The following is a 26,698-nucleotide window of genomic DNA, read 5'->3' on the forward strand; positions in this document are numbered from 1 at the left end:
AGGGGTTGCCTAGGAATCTACATTAAAAACCAAAACAAAACAAAGCAAACCACACCCCCGCCACCACCTAGTGATTCAAGTGCAAGTAATCCTCAGACTGCACTCGGAGAAGCCCTGGCCAAGAAAGGCTTTTCTGACACCAGCTGTAGATCAGCATCCTTCTCCTCTCCCAACCCCAGCCTCAGGGAGTGAGATGTCTGTAGGGAGCCTGGGAAGAGACAATGACCCTGGGAGGCTGACTCTCCTCAGGATTCTAATGGGAGGATTCTATAAAGTGAGGGCCTAGCACAGTGCCTTGCAGGGCAGTCACAGGAAAGCAGATTTCAGCTCACCCCAGGAGGACCCCCATCTAGTGGGGAAGCACCCATCATCCTTGGATAACTCTAAATTCCCTGGCATGACTACGAGACCCCCAGGATCCAGCCTGTGCTTTCCTCTCCAGTCCCTCCTCAGGGCCCTCCACTTCCAGAACTTAACCTTTCCCCCTCCCCATCACACAGAACCTCCCTTGGCCCTTTGAGTGTAGCAAGCCCTCCATCTGCCAGCCTTCCTTGTTCACCTCTCCTCTAGGACCTGGCCCATTCTGGGGGCTCTGCCCCGCCTGCCTTTTCCTGCTCCGGGGCTGGTCAGCTCAGTCATGCTTCAGGTCTCAATCTGGAAGTCACCCCTGAAGTTCCCTCTAGCTCCTACAGCTGGACGGAGTGCCCTGCTCTCTGCTCCTTCTGCACCCTGTAATAAAATTGTTCACTGCCCACCCCGCAAACCTTACCTTCTAGGAGAAATATTTACTGAGTTGAACTGTTGAGTTATAATGAGATGTTGACTTACTGTGGCCTCGTGAGGTCCTCCAGGACCCATTGGCTGGCACTGAGCTGCCTGATAAACGTCTGGCAATGAATGAATGGCAGTACTCTGGCAGAAAATGAAATCATCTGTCTGGGCGGTAATGAGTCCCCTATAGCTTTTCATTCACAGAAGCTGACACCCCTTGTTAGAGATCTTGGGGTATGAGGTGGGTGGGGGTGTTGAAGAATGCTGGTTATAACACATGTATCCCAAGGTCCCCCCTGACATGGAAATTATAGGGTAATGACTCTGGCCCCCGCTGGAGGGTATCTTTGAAAAGCAGCCAAGGCCACAGCCCAATGAGCTGATCACTTGATGTCAGTCTGGTGCACAGCAGTTGGTATTCAGGAAGATACAGGAAATTCCTTGTTATTGAGGTTGTCCTGGTTCTCTTGGTCTCCACTTCAGAGCCGGCTTCTCTCACACCCACCCCTGAACACACGGGTTCTTGCCAGACCTGTCTGAACCCATTGGATATAGAGAGGCCCCACCAGCTTGGAGGTGATGCCTGTTTCCTGAGTACCAACTCCCTGAATGTATTTGGGGTGTAGCCTCCAGCAGCCAAGCCTAGCCATCGCAGGCTAACGGTACTAAATGCCAGGCTCCATGTGAGCAGAGCTGACAAGGTCTGACTTTTCCCAGTCCACTGGGGACTTGGCCACATTGGCTGTCAAGACGGGACAAACCAGGCTTTGAGCATGGGCCTGTCATTGGTGATATACGGGCATACCTGCAGGACAGGCCAGGAGCCAAACAATGCACTGGGCCCCATGGCGAGTAGCACTCAGAGCCGCTAGAGAGGTTGCTTGGCTTCCTGCAGTCTACTTCCAAAGCACAGATCTTTCCAGAACATTTTCACTGTCCCTAAGAATCCAGACTGTGGATAGACCCATGCCAGCCTGTCCCTCACCCTCAACCCTATTCCAGGGAGATAAGCTTCAGGGGCCTGAACCTGATGACTCAGGGTGTCTGAGGATGGGCTGGAGGCAGGAGCCCAGGAGTACAGCATTTAACCTGCTACTGATGAGCTGTGTGACCTTGGGCAAGCCCCTTCCCTCTTACTCAGATGCCTCCTTTGTAAATAAGGGAGAAGGGCTAGATTGGTGTTTCCTGACCTTGCCTGGGAATCAGAATCATCTTGGTGGTAGAAAGAAAAAGAAACTTGAAAATACAGATTCCTGGGTCCCATCCCAAAGAGCCTACAGGAATTTGAATCCCAGGGAGGATAGGCCTCCTAAAGCTCTGGCCCCAACCCACTTAGGGAGCCTCTGGGCCCCTTAAATTATCCCCAGCCCCCTACTCTGAGAAGCTCTTTAGGTTACAATGATCCCAGCCACATCCCATCTCTTTCCAACCTCTAAGCCGCCTCAGGCCAAAGTAAGCTGCCCCTCCTCTCTTGCCAAAGAGTTCCAGAGCCTGAAGCACCCATCAGTGAGCAGTTTATTATCCATCCACCCATCCCAGACTCCCAGCACCAAGGCCCATACACAATCTAGACACAGCCTTCACTCCAGTCAGCCCTCGCACCCAGCCTCAGTCCTCCATGCTGTCCCCTCACTGAGCCTTCCCTGGCAGCACCAGGCCCAGGGGGCCACACCTCAGCTAGGGGAGGAGAGGGAGGGCAGGAGGAAAGAGGCAAAAGCTGGGGAAAGAAGAACCAGATTGCCCCCCAAGTTTCTGGAACCACCACCCCAGGATGAAGGGAAAGTGGGCAGGGCTGGAGGGGCCAGGAGGCTGGAGTTGCCAGGTGATGGTTCAGGCAGGAGGCTCATCTCCAGGAGGTGCTGGGAAGCCACTCAGGTCTCGGCCAATGATTTCACTCACTGCAATGGAGGGACAATGGAGAGATTGGGCTAGGAGCAGCTCCCTTACTTTTCCAGAGACCCCTCCCCCCCCCCCAACCCATTCAAGATAGGCCTCCGTCTAGGAAGCCTCTAGGCTCCTCCTCCACTGGGCCTCACTTTCCCCAATGTATCTTAACACCTGCTCCCAATCAAATCTGCTCAGCTCCATCCACGTGGGCTCCCAGGCCCCCATCCTAGCCCTCTCCTGCTGGCTCAGCAGCCTGCAGTGTCAGGACAATCGCTGTCAGCAGGGCCAGTGGCGGGTGTAGTCAGTGGGAGGAAGAGGCAAAATATCAAGGTTCTTCATCACCGATCCTGACCACAGTCAGCATGTTTAGGGGGAAGCTGAGGCAAGGGAAAGCATGCTTGACTAAGACCTCAGCAAGCCACGGCTCCTCTCTGAAATTCAGTGCCTCCGTCTGCAAAGGGGGAGGTATATTAAATGATCTTGAAAGCACTTGTAACCCGTGATTTTGTGACGTGGGGCAGAGGCAGGAACACCACGCACCCTTCAGAATTAAGTTAACTGGGTTCATGTGGCTACATGCACCACGAACTTGCCTCCCGAGACCCCCTGACTGGTCTCAATGGATCAAGCTCCTGCCCTCAGCAAACATGCAGAGCCATCTCTTATACACACTCACACTTGCAGCAGCCAGTTCCACACTCACCTTCCTCCAGCGTGATACCCTGGATAGGGACACTGTCTCGGAAGCTGCTGCCGTTGCCATAGCCACCCCTGGATTTCTCCTGCTCCGGAGTCCCCTCCCCAGGGCCATAGCTTGGCCCTACCTCATTGTACCCCTCAGGAGGTGGGGGGTGAACACCACTCTGGGTAGGGAAGGGGCCTTCCAGCGGTGGGGAGGAAGGCAGGGGAGGCTGGAAAGGGGCTGGAGGAGGGAATGGCAGCCCCAGGGGAAAAGGGGAGGCCCGTCCCCCATAGGGGTCACTGGGAAAGGGCCGGGGGAGGAAGGAGACTGGTGGACGGGCACAACCTGTGGTACCCCCAGTCTCAGGGAACATCCGAAGGCCAGGTCTGTATGATGGTGGGGGCCCCGTTTGGGGGTACAGAGGGGGTGTGCCATAGCTGAAACCTTCTGACAGGTAAGGAGGTTCATAAGCAGGGTCTTCATGGGAATAGGAGGAGTAGGGGGGCCTGGGGGGTGAGAAGTCCATGTCAGTGCCAAAGGAGGGGCCTGAGGCTGAAGGGAAGCCCCGGAGAGATGAGTCTGGTAGGGGCTCCTCCTTGAAGATCACTGGGTGGATAGGAAGCAGGAGGACACACTGGTGAGAAGACTGGCAGCCCCCCCCCCCCCCCACTGCACACCCTCCATCTACCTTCCCATCCCAAGATCCTTCATGATGAAGGCATGGCATTCCCCCTGCCCTGCCACAGCTCCCCATACCCCCACACCCCACCAGGGGCTGTCCTAGAGCGCACCAGGCAGGAACTTGAAACTCTGGGTAGGGCTGCGCTTCCTGCGGCCATTGGAGACATAAAAGTAGACCTGGACAGGCCGGGACACCCGCTTGTTGCTGTACTCGGGGACAGTCAGGGTCAGTGTCACCTGGAAAAAGCAGAGGATGAGGCAGGGAGCCCTCAGGAACCTAGGCTCAGCCCAGCCCTTCCAAGGACCGGAACTCCACCTCCTGGATGTTTCCATTTGCTAAGGAGCAAAGTTCATCCCCTAGAGTAGAACCTGCTTCGATTGGCCAGAATGTGTCCTCTAGAAAAGAACAGGTCACTCCTGGAGTCCTTTCCCATGGTCAAGGGCCATTCCTGGGAATTCCCTGCCTTCTTCCCCGCCCCGCCCCACCCAGAAGGGGGGCACCCCAAGTGACACTTGTACCTCATTGCTCTGCAACCGGTTCACAGTGGCCTCCTCCTCCCATTGCAGCTTTCCATCTGTGCAGAGGGAACAGACTACTCCAGCCCAGCTCCAGGGCCCCCACCCTATACCCAGTCCTCTGCCACTTCCCCTCCCGCTAGAGCTGAGGCCAGACTCAGGCGGCCTCTACAAGGCTTCACTCACAAAGAAGCCCACTGCATGTTTACTCAATTGAATGGAAAAGGCAGGGTTTTAAACTGTGCACAAGATCTAGAGCAGCAAACTCAGACCAACAGAGATAGCAGGACCAGCCTAGGAGCCAAAGGGAGTGGGTGACAAACGCAACTCTTGAACCCTCCCATCCTGTTCCAAACATCCCCTCCCATGATAGTGTTGGGAGGAAGTTCAAGGATAGGAAAGGGTCCTAGCTTGAAGGAGGGCAATGAGACCTCAAGTCTCATGATCCAGCACCTCAAAATCTGTTAAATTTGAGTGTCGGTACTAGGGATCTTGGTGGTCAGGGTTGGGAGAAGACAAAGGCCTCAAGCTGGTGGGTGCACCTGGGCCCCTCGGTCTCCCCTTCTCCCTCTGAAGCTCCATCTTGGGGTATGTCACAGGCTTTCATAATCATAGCTGTGCTACCAGGCTCATACCTCAGGAGGGGCCGAGCATGGGGCTATGAGGGGTTACCTCTTCCCTTCTCCTCAATGACCCTATCCACATGGGGTCAATTATCTCAAAACCGACTTCTCCCTAAAAAATAGAATGTGTATTTCTTACACTTGTTCACCATCCTGAGCATTACAGACTGCTGTCCTGCCCATGAAGCAGAAGGTCCAAGAGGAAGGATAGTCTATCTGCCCGTTTTACAGAGAAGTTAGCTTAGTGACAGTGCCAGAGTTCTTTCACCTGCCTGTCCCAGCTCTTCCTGCCTGCCCTTCCCTCCCCAGTGAGCACTCACCGGGGCCCCTCTCGATGAACACCACCTTGGAATCCGGCAGGAAGTTGGAGCCAGTTAGCACTAGCTCCTCTCCTCCTCTCACAGAGCAGGCGCTGGGGCTGTAGGCCTCCACCTGGGGCAGCTCCTGGGCCGAGCGCTGGGCTGCAGAGCAGTGCAGGGAAGGCCTGGCTGGACTGCATATGGAGACGACAGCCTCCTCTGCCCCCATGCCCTTGGAATAACTGCCACAGGGCCCTGGGGGAGCCCTCCTCCGTGGCAGACACACAAGTAAACCCACGGAGTCCCTGGGGTGGCGCACACACCATGTAAAGAGCCACCCAGGCAGTCAGTGAGCAGCAGGGCAGGCCAGAGAGTTATCCAAACAAGTGCACAGAGCCACCGACCGCAGAGGGAGGACAGGGGCACTCTTGTCCATCCCAGAGACAGAGTCAGCAGCAGGGGCAATTCAGAACACTCCTCCCACCCCTCCAGGATAGAAATGCGGGCTAGCTCCTTTGCAGGGCTACCCAGGAAAGATGGGACACAGGACACTATGCAGAGGAGATAAGGTGGACAGACAGACACACAGACAAGAGGGTCACAAGAAACAGAGAGATGGCATAGGGTCTCTTTGCTCACAGCACTCGATGGGCACTGATGCTGTCTGCACAGAGACGACCTTCCCGCTGCCCTGGGGCACGTGTACCCGGAATACCAGCCGCACACGTGTGTTCTTTCGCCCGATATCCGTCTCACCCTTCCGCAGCTCAATGTCTGAATTCCGAAGCTTCAGGATTCCAGCGCAGTCAATGCTGAAGGCAAAGAATGGTAAAACCCACACCTCAGGAGGGAAGCCCCGCCCTCTATCCAAAGCCCTGAAGACCTGCTCTGGGAGCCTAGAAGGGCTATGTTAACCCCGAGCCCCAAAAGTCCTCTTCTAGGTGGTGAGAAAGCCTGAAACTGCTCCTCTGGATGATGTCTAGCTCTCCCGGGAAGAGGAAGCATGGAAAAGACTGGTCCTAAAGCCTGAGGACGGAGGGGGAGTAGCGTGGGAACCTACTTGGCTGCCATGTTGTTCTCAGGAAGCAGGGTCATCTCCAACACCTTGGTGCCACTGACTACAGCTTCATAGCTGGCCGTGGCCACCATCTTGCCGGTGATGCGGTGCACCTGATAGAAGGCATGGGGCCGTAGGTTCCTTTCATCTGCAGTGCCGATGAACATTTGTAGGGTCAGTGGCTTCTCACTGTAGCCTAGGAGCTGGCAGAGGGAGACACAGGCAACACAACTGAAATCTCCACTGTCTGATCTTTCATCCATCCCAGGGTTTTCAGTCCACCAAGGGGTAAGGATGGTGAAAGACAAAGGATATCCTGGAAGGGATTCCCAGGGGGGATTGGGCATCAGTTGTGGAGAAAATGTGGCCTGGAGTTCACAGTGTTATTCTTGGAATAAGGCTCCAACTGAGCTGGGCAAAGGGGAAAATCTCCCAAGAGAGAGACTGGCCCAACTCAATGAAGACAACCTAACTCCCAGTGAACTTTGGCCTCAGCCTAAGCCCTCCCCCACATCTGGCAGGCCATCATTTTCCACAGTAGACATGAGGCTGGTGTCCCATGGGATGAAGGGAGTGGGGGTGGAGGGATAGAGTAGAAAGTACATCCGGGTCCTTGAAAGGCACCCTTCCTCCCCCAACCCCAGTCTGCCTACAGGGTCACTGCTGAGAAGGGAGTGTGGGAAAGGGCAGTGCCACGGGTCTGCACAGCTGGAACCCATCGGCAGGGATCTGGGACTGGAGACGAGAAAGGCTATCAGGCCTCTGCCCCTTACCTTGACTACAGGGTGACCACCAGGAGCAGCTTTGACAGCACCTCGGCTGCCCTCTGTCTCATAGTGGGCCCGATGGTGGGCTCGAGGCTGCACCTCAATCCTCAGCTCCAGCTGCTCGTACTGGCTGGGCAGAGGCCAGTCCAGTGGGGGTAGGGCAGAGGTCCTAGACAGAAGAAAAGAGCATTGATCATCTATGGCCTCAGACCCTGGTCAGGGCAGCCCCGAGTCTCAGCTCCCTGGCATGTGAGGGAGGAGGGGATTTGGGTGTGGGAGAAATCACAACAGGAATAAAGTAGTCCAAAAGCCCAGAAGCAAGGTGAGAGGGGAAAGGCCCTTCAGAACCCCTCAAGGTGAGGGTGTGGGAGATGGCACCAGGCCTGAGACTCCCTCCTTTCCAGCTCTGAGCACAGGGTCTGAGGTGGCAGTGGTTCACCTGGATACAGAGGAACCCAAAGCCCATCCTAATCCTTAGCCCTGGATGGGAAAAGAGTCGAGCAAAGAAGCACTATTTCAGACTGAACATGGCCTCGGAGATAAACCCCTTTGTTTTTCAAATAAAGAAACTGAGACCCAGATGCTAGAACATGGTGAGCCAAGCAAGCCAGGGACTAACAGAAGCCAGGACTGAGCGCACGCCCTGTTCCCAGGTCAGTGCCCATTCCACTAGTTGGGGCTGGGCAGGTCCAGTCCAGAAACTAGGGGTTACAAATGTGCAACTTTCCTCTATTGAGCTCCCAGATACCCTAGGCCAGGGGGCACCTCAACTGCTGATTGTCCCCAGGTGATATTTGGCAATGTCTAGAGACGTTTTTGGTTGTCACACTAGAGGAGGGGGTACTACTAGCATCTAGTGGGTAGAGGTCAGGGATGCTGCTAAACCATCCTACAATGCCCAGCACAACCTCCACAACAAAGAATTATCCTGTTCAAAATATCAATAGTGCTGCCCTAACCGATTTGGCTCAGTGGATTTAGCGTTGGCCTGTGGACTGAAGGGTCCCAGGTTCGATTCCGGTCAAGGGCATGTATCTTGGTTGCATCCCCAGTAGGGGGTGTGCAGGAGGCAACTGATCGATGTTTCTCTCTCATTGATGTTTCTAACTCTCTATCCCTCTCCCTCTCCTTCTCCCTTCCTCTCTGTAAAATATCAATAAAATATATTTTAAAAAAATATCAATAGTGCTGAGGGTGAGAAACCCTGCCCTAGGGGAACCAAGGAGAACAGGTGTTAAGATTTCTTTTCCCAGGAAACTTTCCTGGATGGAGCCAGCTCAATCTGACATCCCAAGATTCAGGATTATTGAAATGGGCAGGATTCTTTGAGGGTAAAATGGATAAAAGAATGCAAGAACTGCTTGTTTTAATATGAATTTTTGTCTTGCAAATATATGCTATTTTAATTCAGATGAGCAGCTATGCTTTTAAGGCACAAGTTGGGCCCTAGAAATTAAAAGTTAGAGAAGGGGGGCTTCCTGCTACCCCGTGTAAGTATGACATCCAGTCCACAGCCATGTCCAGACAGTGCCAGCCCAAAACCAGGTGTGGAGGAACCCTAAAGGAACTCCCCCTTTGCCTAAGGGGTGGGGGCGGGGCTTTTCCTTATTGATCCACAGGGAATGATTATCCTTTTGCAAATAAATCATCGGTTTGTAGAAGGGGTATGTTGCTGTTGATTTAATCCTCCCTAAAACTGGGTAAATGGTAGCAGCCAAGCTGGTTACAGATTCTCTTTTGAAATGCCAAGGGCACAGAACTCGGACCTTTCTTCAAACTGATCCCCTGACCTGCTCCAAAGTGGAATGGCAGTGGTGCCGGCACCACCCTCACCTGAAGATGGGGCTGTGTCCCCCAATCCGGGCCTTGGACCAAGCCAGAGGGGAGGGCACTGCCAGGTAGTCCATGCCAGCTCCCTCCTTCCGAGGACCTCCTGGAGGAGCTGCAGTCTCCTCTGCTCCCGAAGGCAGCTTCCCGTTGCACGGAGCAGGCTCCTCAGACCGAGGCAGGGTCACCGCCTGCTCACTGGAAGTCCTCCGGGTTTTCTGGGGGATGCTCTCGGCTGGTGGGGCCCCCACATAGTCAAAGGGGCCAGGGGAGCCAGCATCCCGGGCCAGAGGCAATGGGGGTGGTGGAGGTGGCTCGGGCCCCTCTTCTCCCAGGCTGCCCCGGCGGGACAGAGCTGGAGAGGCTGAAGATGGGGTTCCGGAGCTTGAATAGCGCCGTTTGCCACAGGGAGAAGCTGGCCGTGGGGAGGCTGGGGTGGGCCCAGGAGCGCTGAGAAGTAGCCAGCTATCTTCTGGTCCCCGGCCTCCAGGGCTTGGACCATACAGGCTCCAGGGATCATCAGGGGTCCAGGGCCTAGGGGATGCCCGGGGCGAGGGCAGTGGGGAGCCCAGGCCGAAGCGGGAGGCCGCTTCATTTAGCTCAGACTCCACCTCATCGCAAGCGGCATACAGGGCAGCCTCATCAGAGGCGTCTGAGAAGAAGCTCCAGGAGGACAGGCTGCTGCTGCCAGGGCTGGGGCTGAAGAAGGGGCCCCCGCCCTGGCCCCCTGCCTCTCGGTAGCCTCCAAAGCCTTCTGGTGGGGGGTAATCCCTGGGAGAGCCGTCCCCCCAGGCATCAGGGTTGTCCTCCAGGGTGGCTGGCGGGTCGGGCGTGGGAGAGATGGAAGTGATGCGGATGCTTGGGCACTCAAGGACACGGCCTCCCCCAGCCCCACCCGAGCCCCCTCCTGGCCCCCCCAGCCTCACCGAGCGAGCAGGCTGGCTCTCCCAAGTGCCAGGGGAGGGGGCTGGGCGGGGTGGAGGCGAGTGCATGCCAGGCCGTGGGGGTGGTGGCCGGGGAATGCCAATAGGGGCAGCGCCATAGGGAGGGGGCTCCCCCAGGGCCAGGCGGCAGCATGTCGGAGTGTCCTCTGAGTCCAGTTCTGTCAAAATGGGAAGGGAGGGGGACAGAGAGAGGGATACCACAGGAGATGGGAAGAGAGAGAAGCAGGTGAGATGTCTGGGTTCCTTGAGAGATCAGCCCCTTAGTCTTGTATGCCACCCCCTCCTCAGCAAAGAGGGGTCTCTACGGTGCCCTTCAGAGCCACAAAGACAGAAGCAAGTTGAACCTCGGAAGGTGGAAGAGATAGAGTTAGAAGCGCCAAGCCTATACCCACACGGAAAAGTTCACACTCTGAGCCCCCTGCCCCGGGACCTCGGGCACCAGACCCGGTGGGTCTTAAGGTGAGGGATGTACGTCAAGAGGGGCTGGAGTGGGGCCTGGAGGCGCGTTTAGAGAGGCGCCCGGCTGGGCTGGGGGCGACTCACACATGAACCCAATTAGTAGCGGTTCCCAAACCCCCAAACGGCGCTGGCAAGAGCCCCAGTTGCTATCGCAACAGTGGCCAGGGAAGAAGGGGGCGGGGGGGCGCCAGGGCAGTGGTGACGAGGAGAGGTGGCTCCTCCCTCGCTCCCCCCCCCCAATTTGGGGGCGGGGGTGCTGCTTGCCAGGCCCGTGGGGAGGGGGGGCCGCGCGCCGCACGGATTCCGTGCGAACGGCGGCCGCCGCCCCCGGCACGGTCCCAGCCATCTGCCTCTAGTTGCGGCCAGACCGGGAGGGGGAGGGGGAGGGGCGCCCCGGCGGGCCCCGAGAGTGCCCCGGGTCCCGGCCCCGGCGTCGGGTCCGCCGACCCGGGGCTCGGTCTGCAAGGGGCACACTCCAGAGCCCAGCCTTTCTTTCCCCTGGCGGCGCCGGGGGCTCTCCGGACCGCCGCTCCGGTTCGCCCCCTATCCCAGTGACAGTCGGCCCAGCCGAGAGGCGGCGCGCAGCCAGCGGCACCCCCACCCCCACCCCCACCCCAGTCACGACCTAAAAAGGAGAAAGTGGTGCCCGGCCCCCCGAAGACCTCCACAGACCCCCCAGCCCCGCGACTCCCCTCAACCTCTGACCCCCTCCTCTCCCACCCCGGGCTCGCTGCCCTAAGGTCCCCAGACTCAGAATCCCCGCGCCCTTCCCTCACTGACCCAAAGACCCCCTTCCCAGCCCCGCACTAACCTTCCCCCGGCCCCCCCGCGCTCAGCGGGGGGGCCTCCTTTTCCTCCCCGAACACCAGCTTAAATTCCAGCTCCTCATCCTCGCAGCTCGCTGCCCCCATGGATCCGGCCAGAGCCCCCAGTCCCGGTCCGGGTGGGAGGGGGCGCTCAGGAGGCTGCGGTCGCTGCACCCGCGGCTCCCTCCCGCCCCTTCTCCGAGACGCCCCCTCCTCCGCCGCTGCCGCCTCCCTCCGGACGCCCCCTAGTTATTATAGAAACTTTTCCAAACTTTTTTCCCCAAACTTCTTCAAAGCGGCCCCCCCAGCCTGTCCCTGATTGGCTGCCCGGGATGCTCCGGCCCCTCCTCCGGGGATGAGATGGGAAAACCACGCGCCCCTCGTCCTTCCCCACCCTCCCTCTCTCCCTCTGTCCTCCCTCCAGTCCCTCCCCCTCAAAAAAAAAAGAGAGAACAAAACTGAATTGGAAAACGGTCCCTCAAGCGTGGGATGACCACAATGGTGCCGATTGGCTCGCAGTTGTGACAATCACTGCCCGATGCCTGGAGCACTACCACCACCAACCCCCAACTTAGTTTAAGTTCAGGGGCTCCGGGTCTGAGCGCCTTAAAGAGGCCACATTTTGGGCTCACCGTGCGGAGGGTACACGGAAGACCCTTCCTGAAGTTATGAAGGAGTTCTGCAGCCATCGACTAGCTAGAAAGGACCCCCTCTCCTCCTCTTTCCCTCCAAGCCTCAGGCCAAGCGGACTGTGGGGTGCAGAGTGGTCCCAGGCTGTTCTGAAGAGCGAAAGGCCCTTCCTTCGAAGTCCCTCGCCTGAGCCCGCCCTGCCTGGGCCTTCGAGAAGCCTTGGCTCAGTCAAAGCAGCCCCTCCACCGGCTGTCTCTCCCCCTACCCGCCACCCCACCCCAAAAGTGAAGAAACATTCAGCTGTCCTGAAGAACTGTTCATAGGTCCACGGCCCCAGATGGGCGAGGATCCAGGCCGGGCTTTACCGCTGCCCCTGTCCCAGGCACCCAGAGGGGCCATTAATTAGCCTCCTAGGGAAGTCGGCTTCCCCCCTCCCGAGAACTGAAGTCTGGAATGAATCTCTGACTCTTTGGCATCCCGCTCCGGCTCTCCTGAAAATCCTGGCCAGGTTTACTAGGGGCCCGGAGCCCTGCGACTCCTAGGGCCCCTAGTAGGACACCTGTCACCTGGGCGGGAGGAGGAAGGAAAACTTGGGCTGGATTTTCTAGGAAGGGCCGGCAAGGAAGGGCCCTGGTGTGTGAGAGGGAATTAGATCCGAAACTCCTGGCTCAGACTGCGGAAGGGGTGGGGTGTCACCCCCGCCGCCCCGCGCGGATTGTGTACTTCAGACTTTTCTAACACGCGATCTTTCATCTAAATCCCTCCGGCTCAGGGCTGCTTCCCCCGTGGCAACCCCCCCCCCCAGCCCCGCACCTAAAGGGTTACGCGACGGCCCTCGGGTCAGACGTTTACAAACACTCGCGAGCCGGGCGGGACCGCGCCCGCTACTCTAATGAGAAACAGGCGCTGCGGGGCGGGGACGAGGGGAGGGCTGGCCGGGCGGCCCGAGCTCCCCTCCCTCCCTCCCCCTCCTCTCCCTCCCCTCCCATCCTCCCTCCGGCCCGCCCTGGGGACCCCCCAGCCCCCGGGGACCCCAATGACGTGCGGAGCTGCCCCGGCTCCGAGCCCAGGCCACGACGCGGGCGGGGCGGGGAGAAGAGGCCGGCCGGCGGGGAGAGAAGAATGTTCCGAGGCCGAGCGGGAGGCGGCCGGGTTTGATTTTCCCCCTTCGGTTGGTCTCCTCAGGTTACACTTCCCTTCCAGCTCCCACTCGGAAATAAAGGAGAGACACACAAGGAGGGAGAGCGAGGAACACCCGAGACCTGCGACCAGCGTCCGTCCACCTAAGGGAGAGGAGGGGCCAGGGGAGGTGGGAGCGGAGGCGAGAGGGGCGGGGTGCACACCCGACCCGGGCCCACCCCGCCGCCCCGAGCCCCTCCCCGCCGCGCCGTCCCCGAGCCCCCCTCCGCACCGCAGGCAGACGCGCACATTCTTTTCAAATGTCATTATTTCCTTTGATCCTGGGCAGCATTTCTCCATGTGTCTGGCTCAGCTCCTGCCCAGCCAGCAGCCTCCCCCCTCTCGCCCGCTTTGTATATTTTCCTGGAGAACCTGCCCCTCCTCCCAGCATCTGGAAGGCCCTGAGGGCTGGCGACGGCGCACATTCCCCTGGGGACTCTGGCCTCGCCTCCCAGTGACTCAATTTCCCCTCTGCGGGTGTTGGGGGAGGGTGGGGAGCAGAGGAGAGAGTTGTGAAGCGCAAACGTGGTACCAACGAGCCTGAAGACTGCTCAGGGCCCAAGCTGCTCTCAGAGGAGGGAGGGTCCCCACTCCGGTCTGCCTGGGCTGCAGCAGAGGGGTGGGATTTATGACTTCTGCCATGTCCTGCCTGGAGAAGAGCGGCTAGCGGTAAATTTAGGTCGCCCTACACTTCTACCCCCTGGCGACCACAAAGACCCAGCGGCCCTCCCTCCAGCAGCTCCGGGTTCCTCGCCGGCCTAGTCTCAGTCCCGGTTGCGCTGCCCCCTAGCGCGCACACCGGAGCACAGCCCGGCTCTCTCCCCTGGCGAGTGTGAAGCAGTTTGCCTCAGGCTCTGCACTTTCACAAACATAATTGCACGGCCTTGGAGGTGGTCGGTTTAAAAAAAAAAATTACACAAGATACATGCTTCTTGTAAATTATTCAAGGCATTCAAAAATATATAGAGCCCTGGCCGGTTTGGCTCAGTGGATAGAGCGACGGTCTGCGGACTGAAGGTTCTGGGGTTCGATTCCGGTCAAAGGCACATGCCCGGGTTGCTCGATCCCCGGTGGGGGGCGTGCAGGAGGCAGCCGATCAATGATTCTCTCTCATCATTGATGTTTCTATCTCTAGCTCCCTCTCCCTTCCTCTCTGAAATCAATAAAAATATATTTTTTGTTTTTCTTTATTAATTAAGGTATTACATATATGTCCTTATCCCCTCATTGCCCCCACCCCACCCTGCTCCCATTCATACTCTCACCTCCTTGGTGTCTGTGTCCATTGGTTAGGCTTATATGCATGCATACAAGTCCTTTGGTTGATCTCTCCCCCTCACCCGCATCCTCCCCTACCTTCCCTCTGAGGTTTGATGGTCTGATCAATGCTTCTCTGTCTCTGGCTCTGTTTTTGTTCATCAGTTTATGTTGTTCATTATATTCCACAAATGAGTGAGATCAGGTGATATTTATCTTTCTCTGACTGGCTTATTTCACTTAGCATAATGCTCTCCAGTTCCATCCATGCTGTTGCAAATGGTAAGAATTCCTTCTTTTTTTACCGCAGTGTAGTATTCCATTGTATAGATGTACCACAGTTTTTTAATCCACTCATCTGCTGATGGGCACTTAGGCTGTTTCCAAATCTTAGCTGTGGTGAATTGTGTTGCTATGAACATAGGGGTGCATATATCCTTTCTGATTGGTGTTTCTAGTTTCTTGGGATATATTCCTAGAAGTGGGATAATAAAAATATATTAAAAATATCTATAGAAAACCATGAGAGTCCACCATTTTGCATACATTTACTAACATATATGTACACACACAAGATCCATATGAGACCATACTACAAGCATTTTTTTATTTTTATTTATTTTTTTATTTTTTTGCCTAGCTTCCCCCACCCCCTCCTCAGTTAACAAATGACTTGGAGAACTTTGCCTGTCAACACATGTGTGTCTGAAAATTGTGGTAAAAGTGCCCATCTCTATTTGAGGTTAGTGATAGACCTCTGTCTGGAACCCAGACTTTCAGAGATAATTCTATTTTACATAAAAGTCTGTCTTAGGCTGGGCTCCCCCAAAAACCAGAGCCTGAGAAAAGAACTATATACATATAGTTTATTGTGGAAAGCAATCCCAAGGGACAAACGTGTGGCTCAGTTGGTTGAACATCGTCCTATGCACCATTCAATTCCCAGCCAGGGCACATGCCCAGGTTGCAGGCTCGATACCCAATAGGGGATGTGCAGGAGGCAGCTGATGGATATTTCTCACAAGGATGTTTCTCTCTCTCTAAAATAAATTTTAAAAAAACACTTTTAAAAAATAAAAATTAAAAAGTGTGGGACCATGAAGAGTGAAATGGAAAGAGGGAAAGCTTGGCCAAGGATGTAGTATTGAGCCACTTTGAGAGATGGAACATTGTTCCACTTGGGACCTTGTGTGGAGCCATATACAGTGTGATTCAAAAAAACAGAAAAGAGAATATTTATCCACTCTCTCTGGTCAAAAGTTGCCCCTTAAGTGTTAATTCCCTTACTCTTCCAGGTTTACACAAGTGTCGGAAAATGGTAGATGTCCTACAAGGTTGCATCAAAAAAGGCCCTAGGCAAAAGGCAAAAGATAGAAGCTGTATCTGGGAGCAGGTACTGTCAGGTAACACTTGCAAGCTGTCGGTTCCACAGTAATAGCTGAATTAAAAAGATGGATGGAGAGTATGTGAGGCAGGTAAGATGTGATCGGTCACTCATTCACTCATCGATAAGATCATTCACTCATTCAAACAAAAAAATATTTATTGAGGAACCTGTATGTTCAGAGGCAGTTCTAGGCATTGGATATCTATAGTTATAAACCAAGCCCCCAAGAATTTCCAGTTATTATCAGGATGAAAATATATTTCATACTCGACATCTCCCTCTTCCCTGCCCCCATAACGGTAGACAACTATCAGTGTATTCATGTTATTCATTCAGTATCGATCTACCTATCTATCCTTCCTTTCTATTCCTTCCACTACCATTCCAGTGTAGGCCTTGATTTTTTTTCTGATTTGGACTCTCAACAACAGTTTCTAATGTCAATGGCATACCTTACATATTTGACAACTGAAACATCATTTTTAAAGCCCTTCTACTCTATAACAAAAAGTTATTTTCAGTACTAATAATAATATGAAACAATATGCTATGAAACAAGAAATGCAAAGAGTAAAAATCGTTTTATTGAACTCATATGCTCAATCACACTGGTTAAATAGATATATCCTACCTAATAAAAGAGTAATATGCAAATTGACCATCACTCAAAGACACAAGATGGTCGCCCCCATGTGGTCAAAAATGGCTGCCCCCATGTGGATACAAGATGGCCACCACAAGATGGCCTCCAGGGGAAGGCAGTTGTGAGCAGTTAGTGGTGACCAGGCCAGCAGAGGAGGGCAGTTGGGGGTGACCAGGCTGGCAGAGGAGGGCAATTGGGGGAGACCAGGCCAACAGGGGAGGGCAGTTGGGGGGGACCCAGGCCTGCAGGGGAGAGCAGTTAAGGGGGACCAGATCTGCAAGGGATGGCAGTTGTGGGGGGGGGGGGGAACCAGGCCTGCAGTGGAGGGCATTTGGGGGGGACCCAGGCCTGTAGGGGAGGGCAGTTGTGGGGGGTAGGTCTGCAGGGGAGGGCAGTTGGGGGGACCAGGCCTCTAGGGGAGGGGAGTTGGGGGGTACCTGGCCTGCAGGGGAGGACAGTTGGGGAGGACCCAGGCCGGCAGAGGAGGGCAGTTGCGGGGGGGAGGACCAGGCCAGCAGGGGAGGGCAGTTGTGGGGAACCAGGCCTGCAGGAGAGGGAAGTTGGAGGGGACCAGGCCTGTAGGGGAGAGCAGTTGTGGGTGATCAGGCCTGCAGGGGAGGGCAGTTCGGGGTGACCAGGACAGCAGGGAGGGCAGTTAGGGGTGACCAGGCCTGTAGGGAAGGGGAGTTGGGGGGTACCAGGCCTGCAGGGGAAGACAGTTGGGGGGGGGGGAACCCAGGCCGGCAGAGAAGGGCAGTTGGAGGGGACCAGGCCAACAGGGGAGGGCAGTTGTGGGGGACCAGGCCAGCAGGGGAGGGCAGTTGTGGGGGACCAGGCCTGCAGGAGAGGACAGTTGGAGGGGACCAGGCCTGTAGGGGAGGGCAGTTGTGGGTGATCAGGCCAGCAGGGAGGGCAGTTAGGGGTGACCAAGCCGGCAGAGGAAGGCAGCTAGAGGAGACCAGGCCAGCAGGGGAGGGCAGTTGGGGGGGACCAGGCCTGCAGGGGAGGACAGATGGGGGTGACCAGGCCTACAGGGGAGGGCAGTTGGGGGAGGGCAGGCCTGCAGGGGAGGGCAGTTAGTGGTGACCAGGCCTGCAGGAGAGGACAATTAGGGGCGACCAGACTGGCAGGGGAGGGCTGTTAGGGGCAATTGGGCCAGCCGGAGAGCAGTTAGGTGTTGATCAGGCTGGCAGGGAAGTGGTTAGGGGGTGATCAGGCTGGCAGGCAGAAGCTGTTAGGGGCAATCAGGCAGAGGCAGGCAAGCGGTTGGGAGCCAGCAGTCCTGGATTGTGAGAGGGATGTCTGACCACCCGTTTAGGCCCGATCCCGGGGTGGGATCGGGCCTAAACGGGTGGTTGGACATCCCTCAAGGGGTCCCAGATTGGAGAAGGTGCAGGCTGGGCTGAGGGACATCCCGCCCCCCCCCCACCATCCCCCCCCCCCGTGCACAAATTTCGTGCACCAGGCCTCTAGTATATATATAGAGGGGGAGGAGGAGTGCAGTTAGGGGTGACCAGGGCAGTTGGTCATATATATATATGTGTGTGTGTGTGTGTGTGTGTGTGTGTATGTACATATATACACACACACACACACACATATATATGACTGTATATATGTGTGACAGTATAAGAAAGGAAAAACAGCAATGGATTAATAATTATAATTATATTCATATATTTTTAAATATATTTTTATTGATTTTAGAGAGGAAGGAAGAGGTAGAGAGAGATAGAAACAGCAATGATGAGAGAGAATCATTGATTGGCTGCCTCCTGCATGTTCCCCACTGGGGATTGAGCCAGCAACGTTCTATCCACTGAGCCAAACCGGCTAGGGCTCATATACTTTTTATTTTAAATAGAAAGTAAAAACATACTTACATATTGGTCTGTCATAGGAATCCTATATAATAAAAGGCTAATATGCAAATCGACCTAACAGTGGAATGACCGGTCACTATGACGTGCACTGACAGGGCGGGGGCAGGCAGACGCTCAATGCAGGATCTGCCCCCTGGTGGTCAGTGCGCTCCCCCAGGGGGAACTCCGCTCAGCCAGAAGCTGGCTCATGGCTGGTCAGCACAGCGGCGGGAGCCTCTTCTGCCTCCTGGGAGCCTCTCCTGCCTCCAAGGCACTGCACAGGCCTGGCTGAGGGACCTGTCGTCCCCCGCAACCACACACACCCCTAGTGTGCGAATTTCATGCACCAGGCCTCTAATAAATTATAACATTATAACTTCTGTTCTAGTTCTTAATTTTTGCAAATTTGTCAATGATTTTGTCAAAATTGATCTTCACATATAGACAGCATTACCAGATATGTTGCTCTATCTAACATATAGTTAATTAAAGAAAACTTTTTAGTAATTTTAATTTTTTATTGTGATATAGTCCACATACCATATAATCCACTCTTTCAAAATGTATAGCTTAGTGGGTTTTAGTGTATTCAAAAGTTGTACAACCATCATCATATCTAATTCTGGGACATTTTCATCACCCCCAAAAAGAAATCCTATACCTATTAGTAATCACTTCCCATTGTCCCCATTCCCTTACACCTGGAAACCACCAATCTATTTTCTGTTGCCATATATTTGCCTATCCTGGACATTTCATATAAATGGAATTACATAATATGTCACCTTTTGTGTCTAGCTCTTTCCACTTAGCATAATGTTTTTTGTTTGTTTGCTATATTTTTATTGATTTCAGAGAGGAAAGGAGAGGGAGAGAGAGATAGAAAGATCAATGAGAGAGAATCATTGATTGGCTGCCTCCTGCATGCCCCACACTAGGGATCTCGATTGAGCCTGCAACCTGGGCATGTGCCCTTGACAGGAATTGAACCTGGGACTCCAGTCTGCAGGTCAACACTCTATCCACAGAACCAAACCAGCTAGGGCTAGCATAATGTTCTCAATCTTTATTCTTGTTGTAGTATGTATCATTATTTCATTCCTTTTTATGGCTAAATATTAACTTTAATTTTGAACATTTTCTTCACATAAAACAACAGATATATATATAAATAGTTAGAAAAAATATTAAACCTATAGATAAGATTGGCAAGATTCATAAAAATCCCATTTCATAATAAATTCCAAAAATTGCAATTATCTTAGTTTCTTCAGGATTGAAGCTAATAGCTTTCCATTGTCTCCTTTGTTGAAAAAAATTTAAACTCAAATAAACACTATGAGTTTTTTATATAATGTTTTAGTTTTGCTTACTGCATAACAAATCACTCCCAAAACTTTGTGGTTTCAAAGCACAATGATCATTTACCATCTTTCATGGTTTCTATGAGTAAGAAATTCAGGCAGGGTACAGTGAGGAAGGCTCTTATCTGCTCCCCAGTATCTGGTGGGGGACTTGAAGGCTGGGAGCTAGAATCACCATACATCTAGCAGTTGATGTTGACTTTCGGCTAAGATTTTAGCTAGAGCAATTGGCTGTACCACCTACATGTGACTGCTCCACGTGGCTTGGGCTTCCTTACAACATGGCAAGCGTGAGAGAGAGCACTCCAGGTAGGAGTTACATCCTTTTTATGATGTGTATTTCATTGGTGAAGGCAGTCACAAGCCCCTGGCCAGAATCATGAGGTGGGAACATAGACCTCACCTCCAGATGGAAAGAGTAGCAGTTACACTGTAAAATGAGCATGTAGAACAGTATGAACACATACATGTGGCCATATTTTTTTAAATATATTTTTATTGATTTCAGAGAGGAAGGGAGAGGAAGAGAGAGATAGAAACATCAATGATAAGAGAGAATCATTGATCGGCTGCCTCCTGCACACCCGCTATTGGGGATCAAGCCTGCAACTCGGGCATGTGTCCTTGACCAGAATCGAACCTGGGACCTTTCAATCTGCAGGCTGATGCTCTATCCACTGACTAAAACCAGGTAGGGTCATGTGGCCATCTTTAGATGATCACAACAATTCACACCCCTCCCACATTTATCCTCTCCCCATAGACCCTCAAGTATCATGGCACCAAGCTCAGGCACAAGGGACCAGATCTTGTCACCTAGATCCTGAACCTCAAGCCTGAGCAAATGCTGTGTAACAAATCACCCCCAAAGTTAGTGGCTCCTTCCAGGTACATATTTTATGATTGGGAGATAAGACATAAATATATGAAAGGTTATATACTGATAAAAGAGTTTAACAAAAACCAGTAATTCTGGAGATATAACAAAACAATTCTATCAGTAAGAGATGTTTGGTTGGAAGCAACAGAAACTGACTCCATATAACTTAAGCAAAAGAGGGACATATTGAAAGATGAGATCACAGAACTAACAGAAAAAGAGAATGAGGCTTCAGGAAGGATGCAAACCAGTGAGTCCTCAGAACCTGAGGCACAGTCTCTTCATGGTGCTGGATGTTTTCAGTTCTCGGTCTGTACCAAGTCCTTCCTGTTTCTAGGACTCCACAGATGCTGTTTCTTCTCTCTTTACACACAACCCTCCTTGCCTGACTAACTTTTATTCATCTCTAGATCTCAGCTACAATCCCATAGCATTCTCATAGCATTCATAACACTGTGAATACATACATAATGCATTATGTATGTATTTATTTAATGTCTGTGTGCCTCACTAAAGTGTACAGTTCTCTGAGAGGGGCTTTGTCCTTTTTTTTCCTACAAAAGTCTCTTACTTTCTAAGTTTTATCCATTTAACAAACATTTGTGGAAATAAATGAAGACCAATTAAATGAGACAGGCAAAAGCTATTTATTCAGAGCTTGTTACAGCAATAGAGTTAGTCACCATCACTTGCATTTTGGCAGAGACTCAAAGTCAGGTAAAAGAATGGGAAAGCTTTATAGTGAAAAAAAGGAAAGCCTTGGGTATGTTGACTGGCTAGGGAAGCTGTAGGTGGGCTGACCGGAAGCAGGGTGCACTATTTGGCTTTCTCCAATCGGTCCTAAGTTGAAAGTGGGGACAAAAATTAGGAAAGTTGTCAGATATTAATCGAGAGCTGGCTTTGGGAAGATTGTTACAGGGCTTACTATATGGCTTCCTAGGCTGGTTGCTGAAGGCAGTGGTCTGACTTCCTACAAGTCTGTCTTACAGACAGTAGACTGGCTTCCTGGGCTGATTGGTATAAACAATGAGTTGGTTTCTCAGGCTAGTTGCTGCAGATTGTGGGTCAGAGTTCTATTGTTATATATGGCCTGACCATTGTCCATTGTCTATTCAATCTCTCACATTTAACAAAAATCTATTATGTGCCGCACACCATGCTAAGTTCTGGGATAAAAAGATTGCTAGAAGACGGTGGTTGACTAATTGAACAGTTGGTAGGAGATGGTGTTTAAATAACTAGGAGCACCCATTAGAATTAGGCTTGGCTGTGTATGACATAAAACCTTAAATCTATAGTTTAAGTGAAATAGAAGTTTACTTCTCTCTCATGTAAAGGCTCTGCAGGTAGGCACCCAAGGTCTGGTATGGCAGTCCCACAGGCTCCCAAGCTCCTTCTAGCTCGCTGGTCCACCATCCTTAGCATTCCATTTCATGGAAAATGGCTGCTCAAGGTCCAGCCATCAAACCCATATTTAAACCAAGAACAACAAAATAAGAGCAGAAGAACACACACCCTCCCTCTCCCCCCACCATTTATATTTACTTCCCAGTGGCCAAAATTTAGTCATATGGCCATATATGGCTGTAAGGGAGGCTGGGAAGTGAATTTCTTCCAAGTGCACATATGTGAAGCTAAAAATGTCAGGTTTTATTACTAAGGAAGATGGGAAGAAAGGTCACTGGGGGGTCAATTAGCAGCCTCTGCCAACTAGAGAAATGGGATTTGGAGATTATCCATAAATCTAATTACTCATATTGTCCTTTCCTCTAATATAGAATACTCTTGACTTACCATGTAATTATTCTCACTATGTATTACAGAGTAAAATCAAGTTCTTTACATAGTTAAGAAGTTGATTTATGAGCTTTATGGTTATCCTATTTTAAGGATGTTGTCTACAGCAACTATTCGGAGTCTTCACTGTAACCAGAGACACTTTTCTCTCAGCTCCCAGGAAGAACTATGCTTCTCCTGAATCATTGGGCAAAGGGCAAAACCAAAAAGACATTTAAAATGGCAGATACTGAGGCTTTTTTGCAGGCTAAACATTTGCAATATATGTTGTAGACCTTTAATGCAATCAATTTGGTTCCAGGTGAAATTAGGTCCTGTCTTTTTTGATGAATTCATGATCTAATTAAATTCATGATCATATACATTCAATTTTTTTATGAGAGAGAAAGAGAGAGAGAGAGAGAAATTTGTTGTTCCACTTATTTATGCATTCATTGGTTGATTCTTATATGTGTCCTGAACCCAAAACCTTGCCATATTGGATGATACTCTAACTGAGCACCCAGCCAGGTACATTCAATTTCATAATCACATACTAGTATAATTCCCTAGATTTTGCCTTAGAAATTTCCTACAGCTCCTTCTGGGTAGCATTCCTATTTACTTTGACACGTTGTTGCTTCTCATTCTCTCATTCATCCTGGTCAGAGGATGAGTGTAAGAAGGTGAGTGTAGAGGGGGTGGGGCATAGCAAAGCAGAGTCTCACTCTCCCCTTTGCAAGGAGGAAACAGTGAATTGCTTCAAAGGAGACAATTCGATTGGATTTTCCCAAGACTTCTAGTTCTTTTCTTATGTCCATATTTGGATTGCCAAGTCCCTGATATTTTTCCAAATCATTATTCTTACTTTCACTGCAGAATCCTGGTGAGGTTGTAAACTCATCTGCAGTTCAATGATGTGCAAGATCAGTTTCAGAGTTTAGTTTATATCTGACATCTACGAGAGAAAGTTGCATGAAACAGTGCTGTATTTTCTTCTGGGCTTCACGGTGGATATTCTAAGTTCTTTGTTCTCCTATCTTTAACTGTCCAATGGCATTGGAAGCAAACTTCCAACCCTAAAATTCCATACTGCTTATTATCTTTAACTTGTTCTATAGGAACTGCCACCTGGTGCCTCAGAAACTCACATAATTTGCCTTGCTAGAATGTGGAAGGAGTCTCGTTTTCTTTACTCATATCCAATTGCAAGTGCCCCACATATTCTCTAAGGTTTTGCTACATACAATCCTACCTATCGATTAGTGGAATGGCTTATTGAACAATCATTTAATTCTCCATCAAGGAGATACATATTGAGGTTAAGGTCTCTTTATACTTTGACCTAGTGACTAATAAATGGTATTGTTTATCTATTACCAGAATCCATAGTTCTGAGAAACAAGATGCGGTAGAAAGAATAATGGTCCCCAATTATTAGGTAGGAGCCTGCAGAGAACTTTCAGCAGTCTTGTGGTACTGAGGAAACAAAAATTGGAGTTAAAGACCTGTCAAGAAGGAGGGCCCTGATAAATTCCCCCAGGATTTCAGTCAGAGCCCCTGAAGAACTATATCCTAAGATTACAGCTGTATCAGTCAGGGCTTAATCAAGAGGCAGATATCACACAGGAATCTGAACTGGTAAAGTTTAATATAAAGAAGTATTAACTATAAAAGGGCACTGAATTACTGAGAGATTGGCTCGTAAGAAGAAAAGATAATTATGAAGAAAGGGGGAATAGCAGATATGAAAAAGAGCTACGCCTCCTAGAACTGAAATAAAATATCCAAGAAAGACCACCCATCCTGCCCCAAACTTTCTCGCAGGGCTGAGATCCAGGCTTAGTTTAAGAGAACCTGGCTCACTAGCTGGTGTGGGGAGTTGCTGAGATGCCCAAGAAGGTGCCAGGGGAAGTCATTCATGGGGAGGTGCCTCATCATTTGCAGTTCGCTGAGAAGCCACCTAAGGAGGTGACAGGTGAAGCTGTTGGCTGCTGAGCACTGTTGACTGCCATGCACTAAAGAAGTGGTTCATGCCACTGGAGCCGGGCCAAAGGAACGTCAGAACTGGGGAGACCTCTTCCTCCTCCAGTGTTTCTCCAGCACCCTCTACTGACAATGCTTAACATTGTGCCAGCTGGCAAAAGAAAAATATTTACAGAATCCAGCTCCTGTATTGTAAAGCAGGAAGTGAAGGGTGGGGCTAGGGCTAGGGTTAATTGATAATTGGCACAAAGGACAATCTGGAAATAGATCAGCCTACACTAAGACTGAAACGCAGCTTCAAATCAACTCAACCCCACATTGGGTTAAAGTGATTTTCCCCTCTTTTAATTGCCTGCCAGAAATTAAAGTGAATTATCTGTGAAGAAATATAATATTATGCAGACACAACTATCTCTACAATTTTTTTAGACACAATAACTGTCATTCAGTCAGAAATTATCAGATGCCTCAGGAGATATCATCAAATTACTGAAAACCAAGAGAGAGAAAAATACTCAATAGTAACAGACCCACAGCTGATCCAAATATTGGACTTATAAGACATGAATTTTTAAATAACCACAATTAATAAGTTTGAGAAAGTGGATGGTAAGATGGAGAATTTCAGCAGAGAAATGAAATCTATAAAAATAATTAAATGTAAAATCTACAACTGAAAAAATCCTATAAATAATATATTTGTCTCTATTTTCCACTTTTCATAAGAGTTCATCCATACCCAAGTCCCACTTAATTTTTTCCACTCAGAAAATTGCTTTACTTGATAATAGTTATTATCTTTTAAGTGTCTATTATGTGACAGGCACTGTAATACATATATCATATAGTTCTCTCCACCCACTAACCTTGTTAAGTAGATATTAATTAGTGCCCCATTATATATACAGTATATGGAAATTGACACAGAGATTAATGAATTTTCCCAAAACAAACAGCTGAAATGTTGAAGCTGAAATCCCAGCCGAGGTCTATTAATCTGACTCCAAACCTGCATTCTTGCCACTAAACTACACATTACCTCTCTCTTCCCTACTTGTCTGAGCATATAGAAACTATTTCCTTCCTATCTCTTCAGTGTAACTCAGTATCTTAACTTATTTCCTATTTCTTGTTTTCTTTTCATAAAAGGGCATTCTTAATTCTGAGCAAGGCTAATTCTTCTACCTTCTGAATCTGTGCTTACTCACTATTCAGAGTCCTCACTCCTCTCTTAGGCCTATAACTTTTCCCTCCCTACTGCTACTCCCTCTTCTCCACAGTCTCAAGTCTCCATCCTAAAAAAAGAGAAAAAGATTTTTTAAAATCCCTTGATCCTTTTCCTTGTTTAACCTAACATTCATTTCTCTTTCCTTCCCTTCACTACCAGACTTCTCAATGGTAATTTCTGCAGATCACACACACTCATTAACTCACTCAAACTGAAACATAAAACTCCTCTCTCAACAGTCACCATAGTCTCTTTTATACTTTCAAACCCTACAAGCTGTGTGAGTCCTCCCCTGTTTACTATCTTTAGCAGATAACTATGGTCACATCCTGAGTTCAGCCACAGCTGTAGTGAACAGTTCTGTGTGAGCTCATACACACATTGCACTGCCAAGATCCTACTTCAGGTCTGCACCTTGAACTTCACATTCTGCTTCAGGTCTGTATCAGTCACGGTTCTCCAGAGAAACAAAACCAATAGGATTTATGTGTGTATATAATTTGTTTAATTTGCATATTACTCCTTTATTAGATAGGATATATATATATATATATATATATATATATATACACATATATATATATCCTATCTAATAAAGGAGTAATATGCAAATTAAACACCACTCCACTATACCCACAAGCCATGCCCACCAGCCAATCCGGAGCAAGTATGCAAATTAGCCCAACCAAGATGGCTGTGGCCACGGAGCGAGCAGGAGGCTTGGGTTTCCTCGGCAATGGAGAAAGCCAAGCTTTCCGCACACCCTGGCAGGCCCAGGCCTCCACTCAAGGCTACAAAGTTTCAATTATAGAAGATAAATAAATCCCAACAAAACTGGCAGCAGCCAGGGAGCTGGAGAGAGCAGGAGGCTTGGGTTGCCCTGGCGATGGAGGAAGCTAAGCTTCCACAGCCCTGGCCTGCCTTGGCCTCTGCTGAAGGCTACAAAGTTTCAATTATAGAAGATAAATAAATCCCAACAAAAATGGCTGTGGCCACAGAGCAAGCAGGAGGCTTGGCTCTGCTCAAGGCTACAAAGTTTCAATTATAGAAGAAAAATAAATCCCAGATACCAGGGCCTCTGCTTGGGTTGCTGGGGGGCATGGCCAGCCTGCAAACCACCACAGGCCCCTCACCCAGGCTGCCCCACGCCCCAGGGGAACCCCCACCCTGATCCAGGACACCCTTCA

The 26,698-nt window shown here is 50.9% G+C and overlaps 1 protein-coding gene across 3 annotated transcripts; it reads right to left on the reverse strand.

Annotated features, from left to right (window-relative positions):
* Positions 1-2,286: 2,286 nt before the first annotated feature.
* NFATC4 (nuclear factor of activated T cells 4) lies at positions 2,287-11,616 on the reverse strand. Of its 3 annotated transcripts, XM_079769523.1 has the most exons (11): positions 11,325-11,616; positions 10,037-10,212; positions 9,117-9,328; positions 7,290-7,452; positions 6,520-6,719; positions 6,099-6,271; positions 5,481-5,621; positions 4,541-4,596; positions 4,132-4,258; positions 3,362-3,946; positions 2,287-2,669 (listed from the first exon to the last, which is right to left on the reverse strand). In XM_079769523.1, the coding sequence occupies exons 1-11, from the start codon at positions 11,422-11,424 to the stop codon at positions 2,602-2,604; spliced, it is 2,001 nt and encodes a 666-aa protein (XP_079625649.1). In that variant the 5' UTR covers positions 11,425-11,616; the 3' UTR covers positions 2,287-2,601. The 3 variants fall into 3 exon arrangements, with proteins under 3 accessions (XP_079625649.1, XP_079625648.1, XP_079625647.1); XM_079769522.1 differs by having other exon boundaries at positions 6,216-6,271; positions 9,117-10,212; XM_079769521.1 differs by having other exon boundaries at positions 9,117-10,212.
* Between the last annotated feature and the right edge of the window lie 15,082 nt (positions 11,617-26,698).

The sequence above is a fragment of the Cnephaeus nilssonii genome (genome assembly GCF_951640355.1).
Source record: "Cnephaeus nilssonii genome assembly, chromosome: 4".
Classification (NCBI taxonomy): Eukaryota; Metazoa; Chordata; class Mammalia; order Chiroptera; family Vespertilionidae; genus Cnephaeus; species Cnephaeus nilssonii.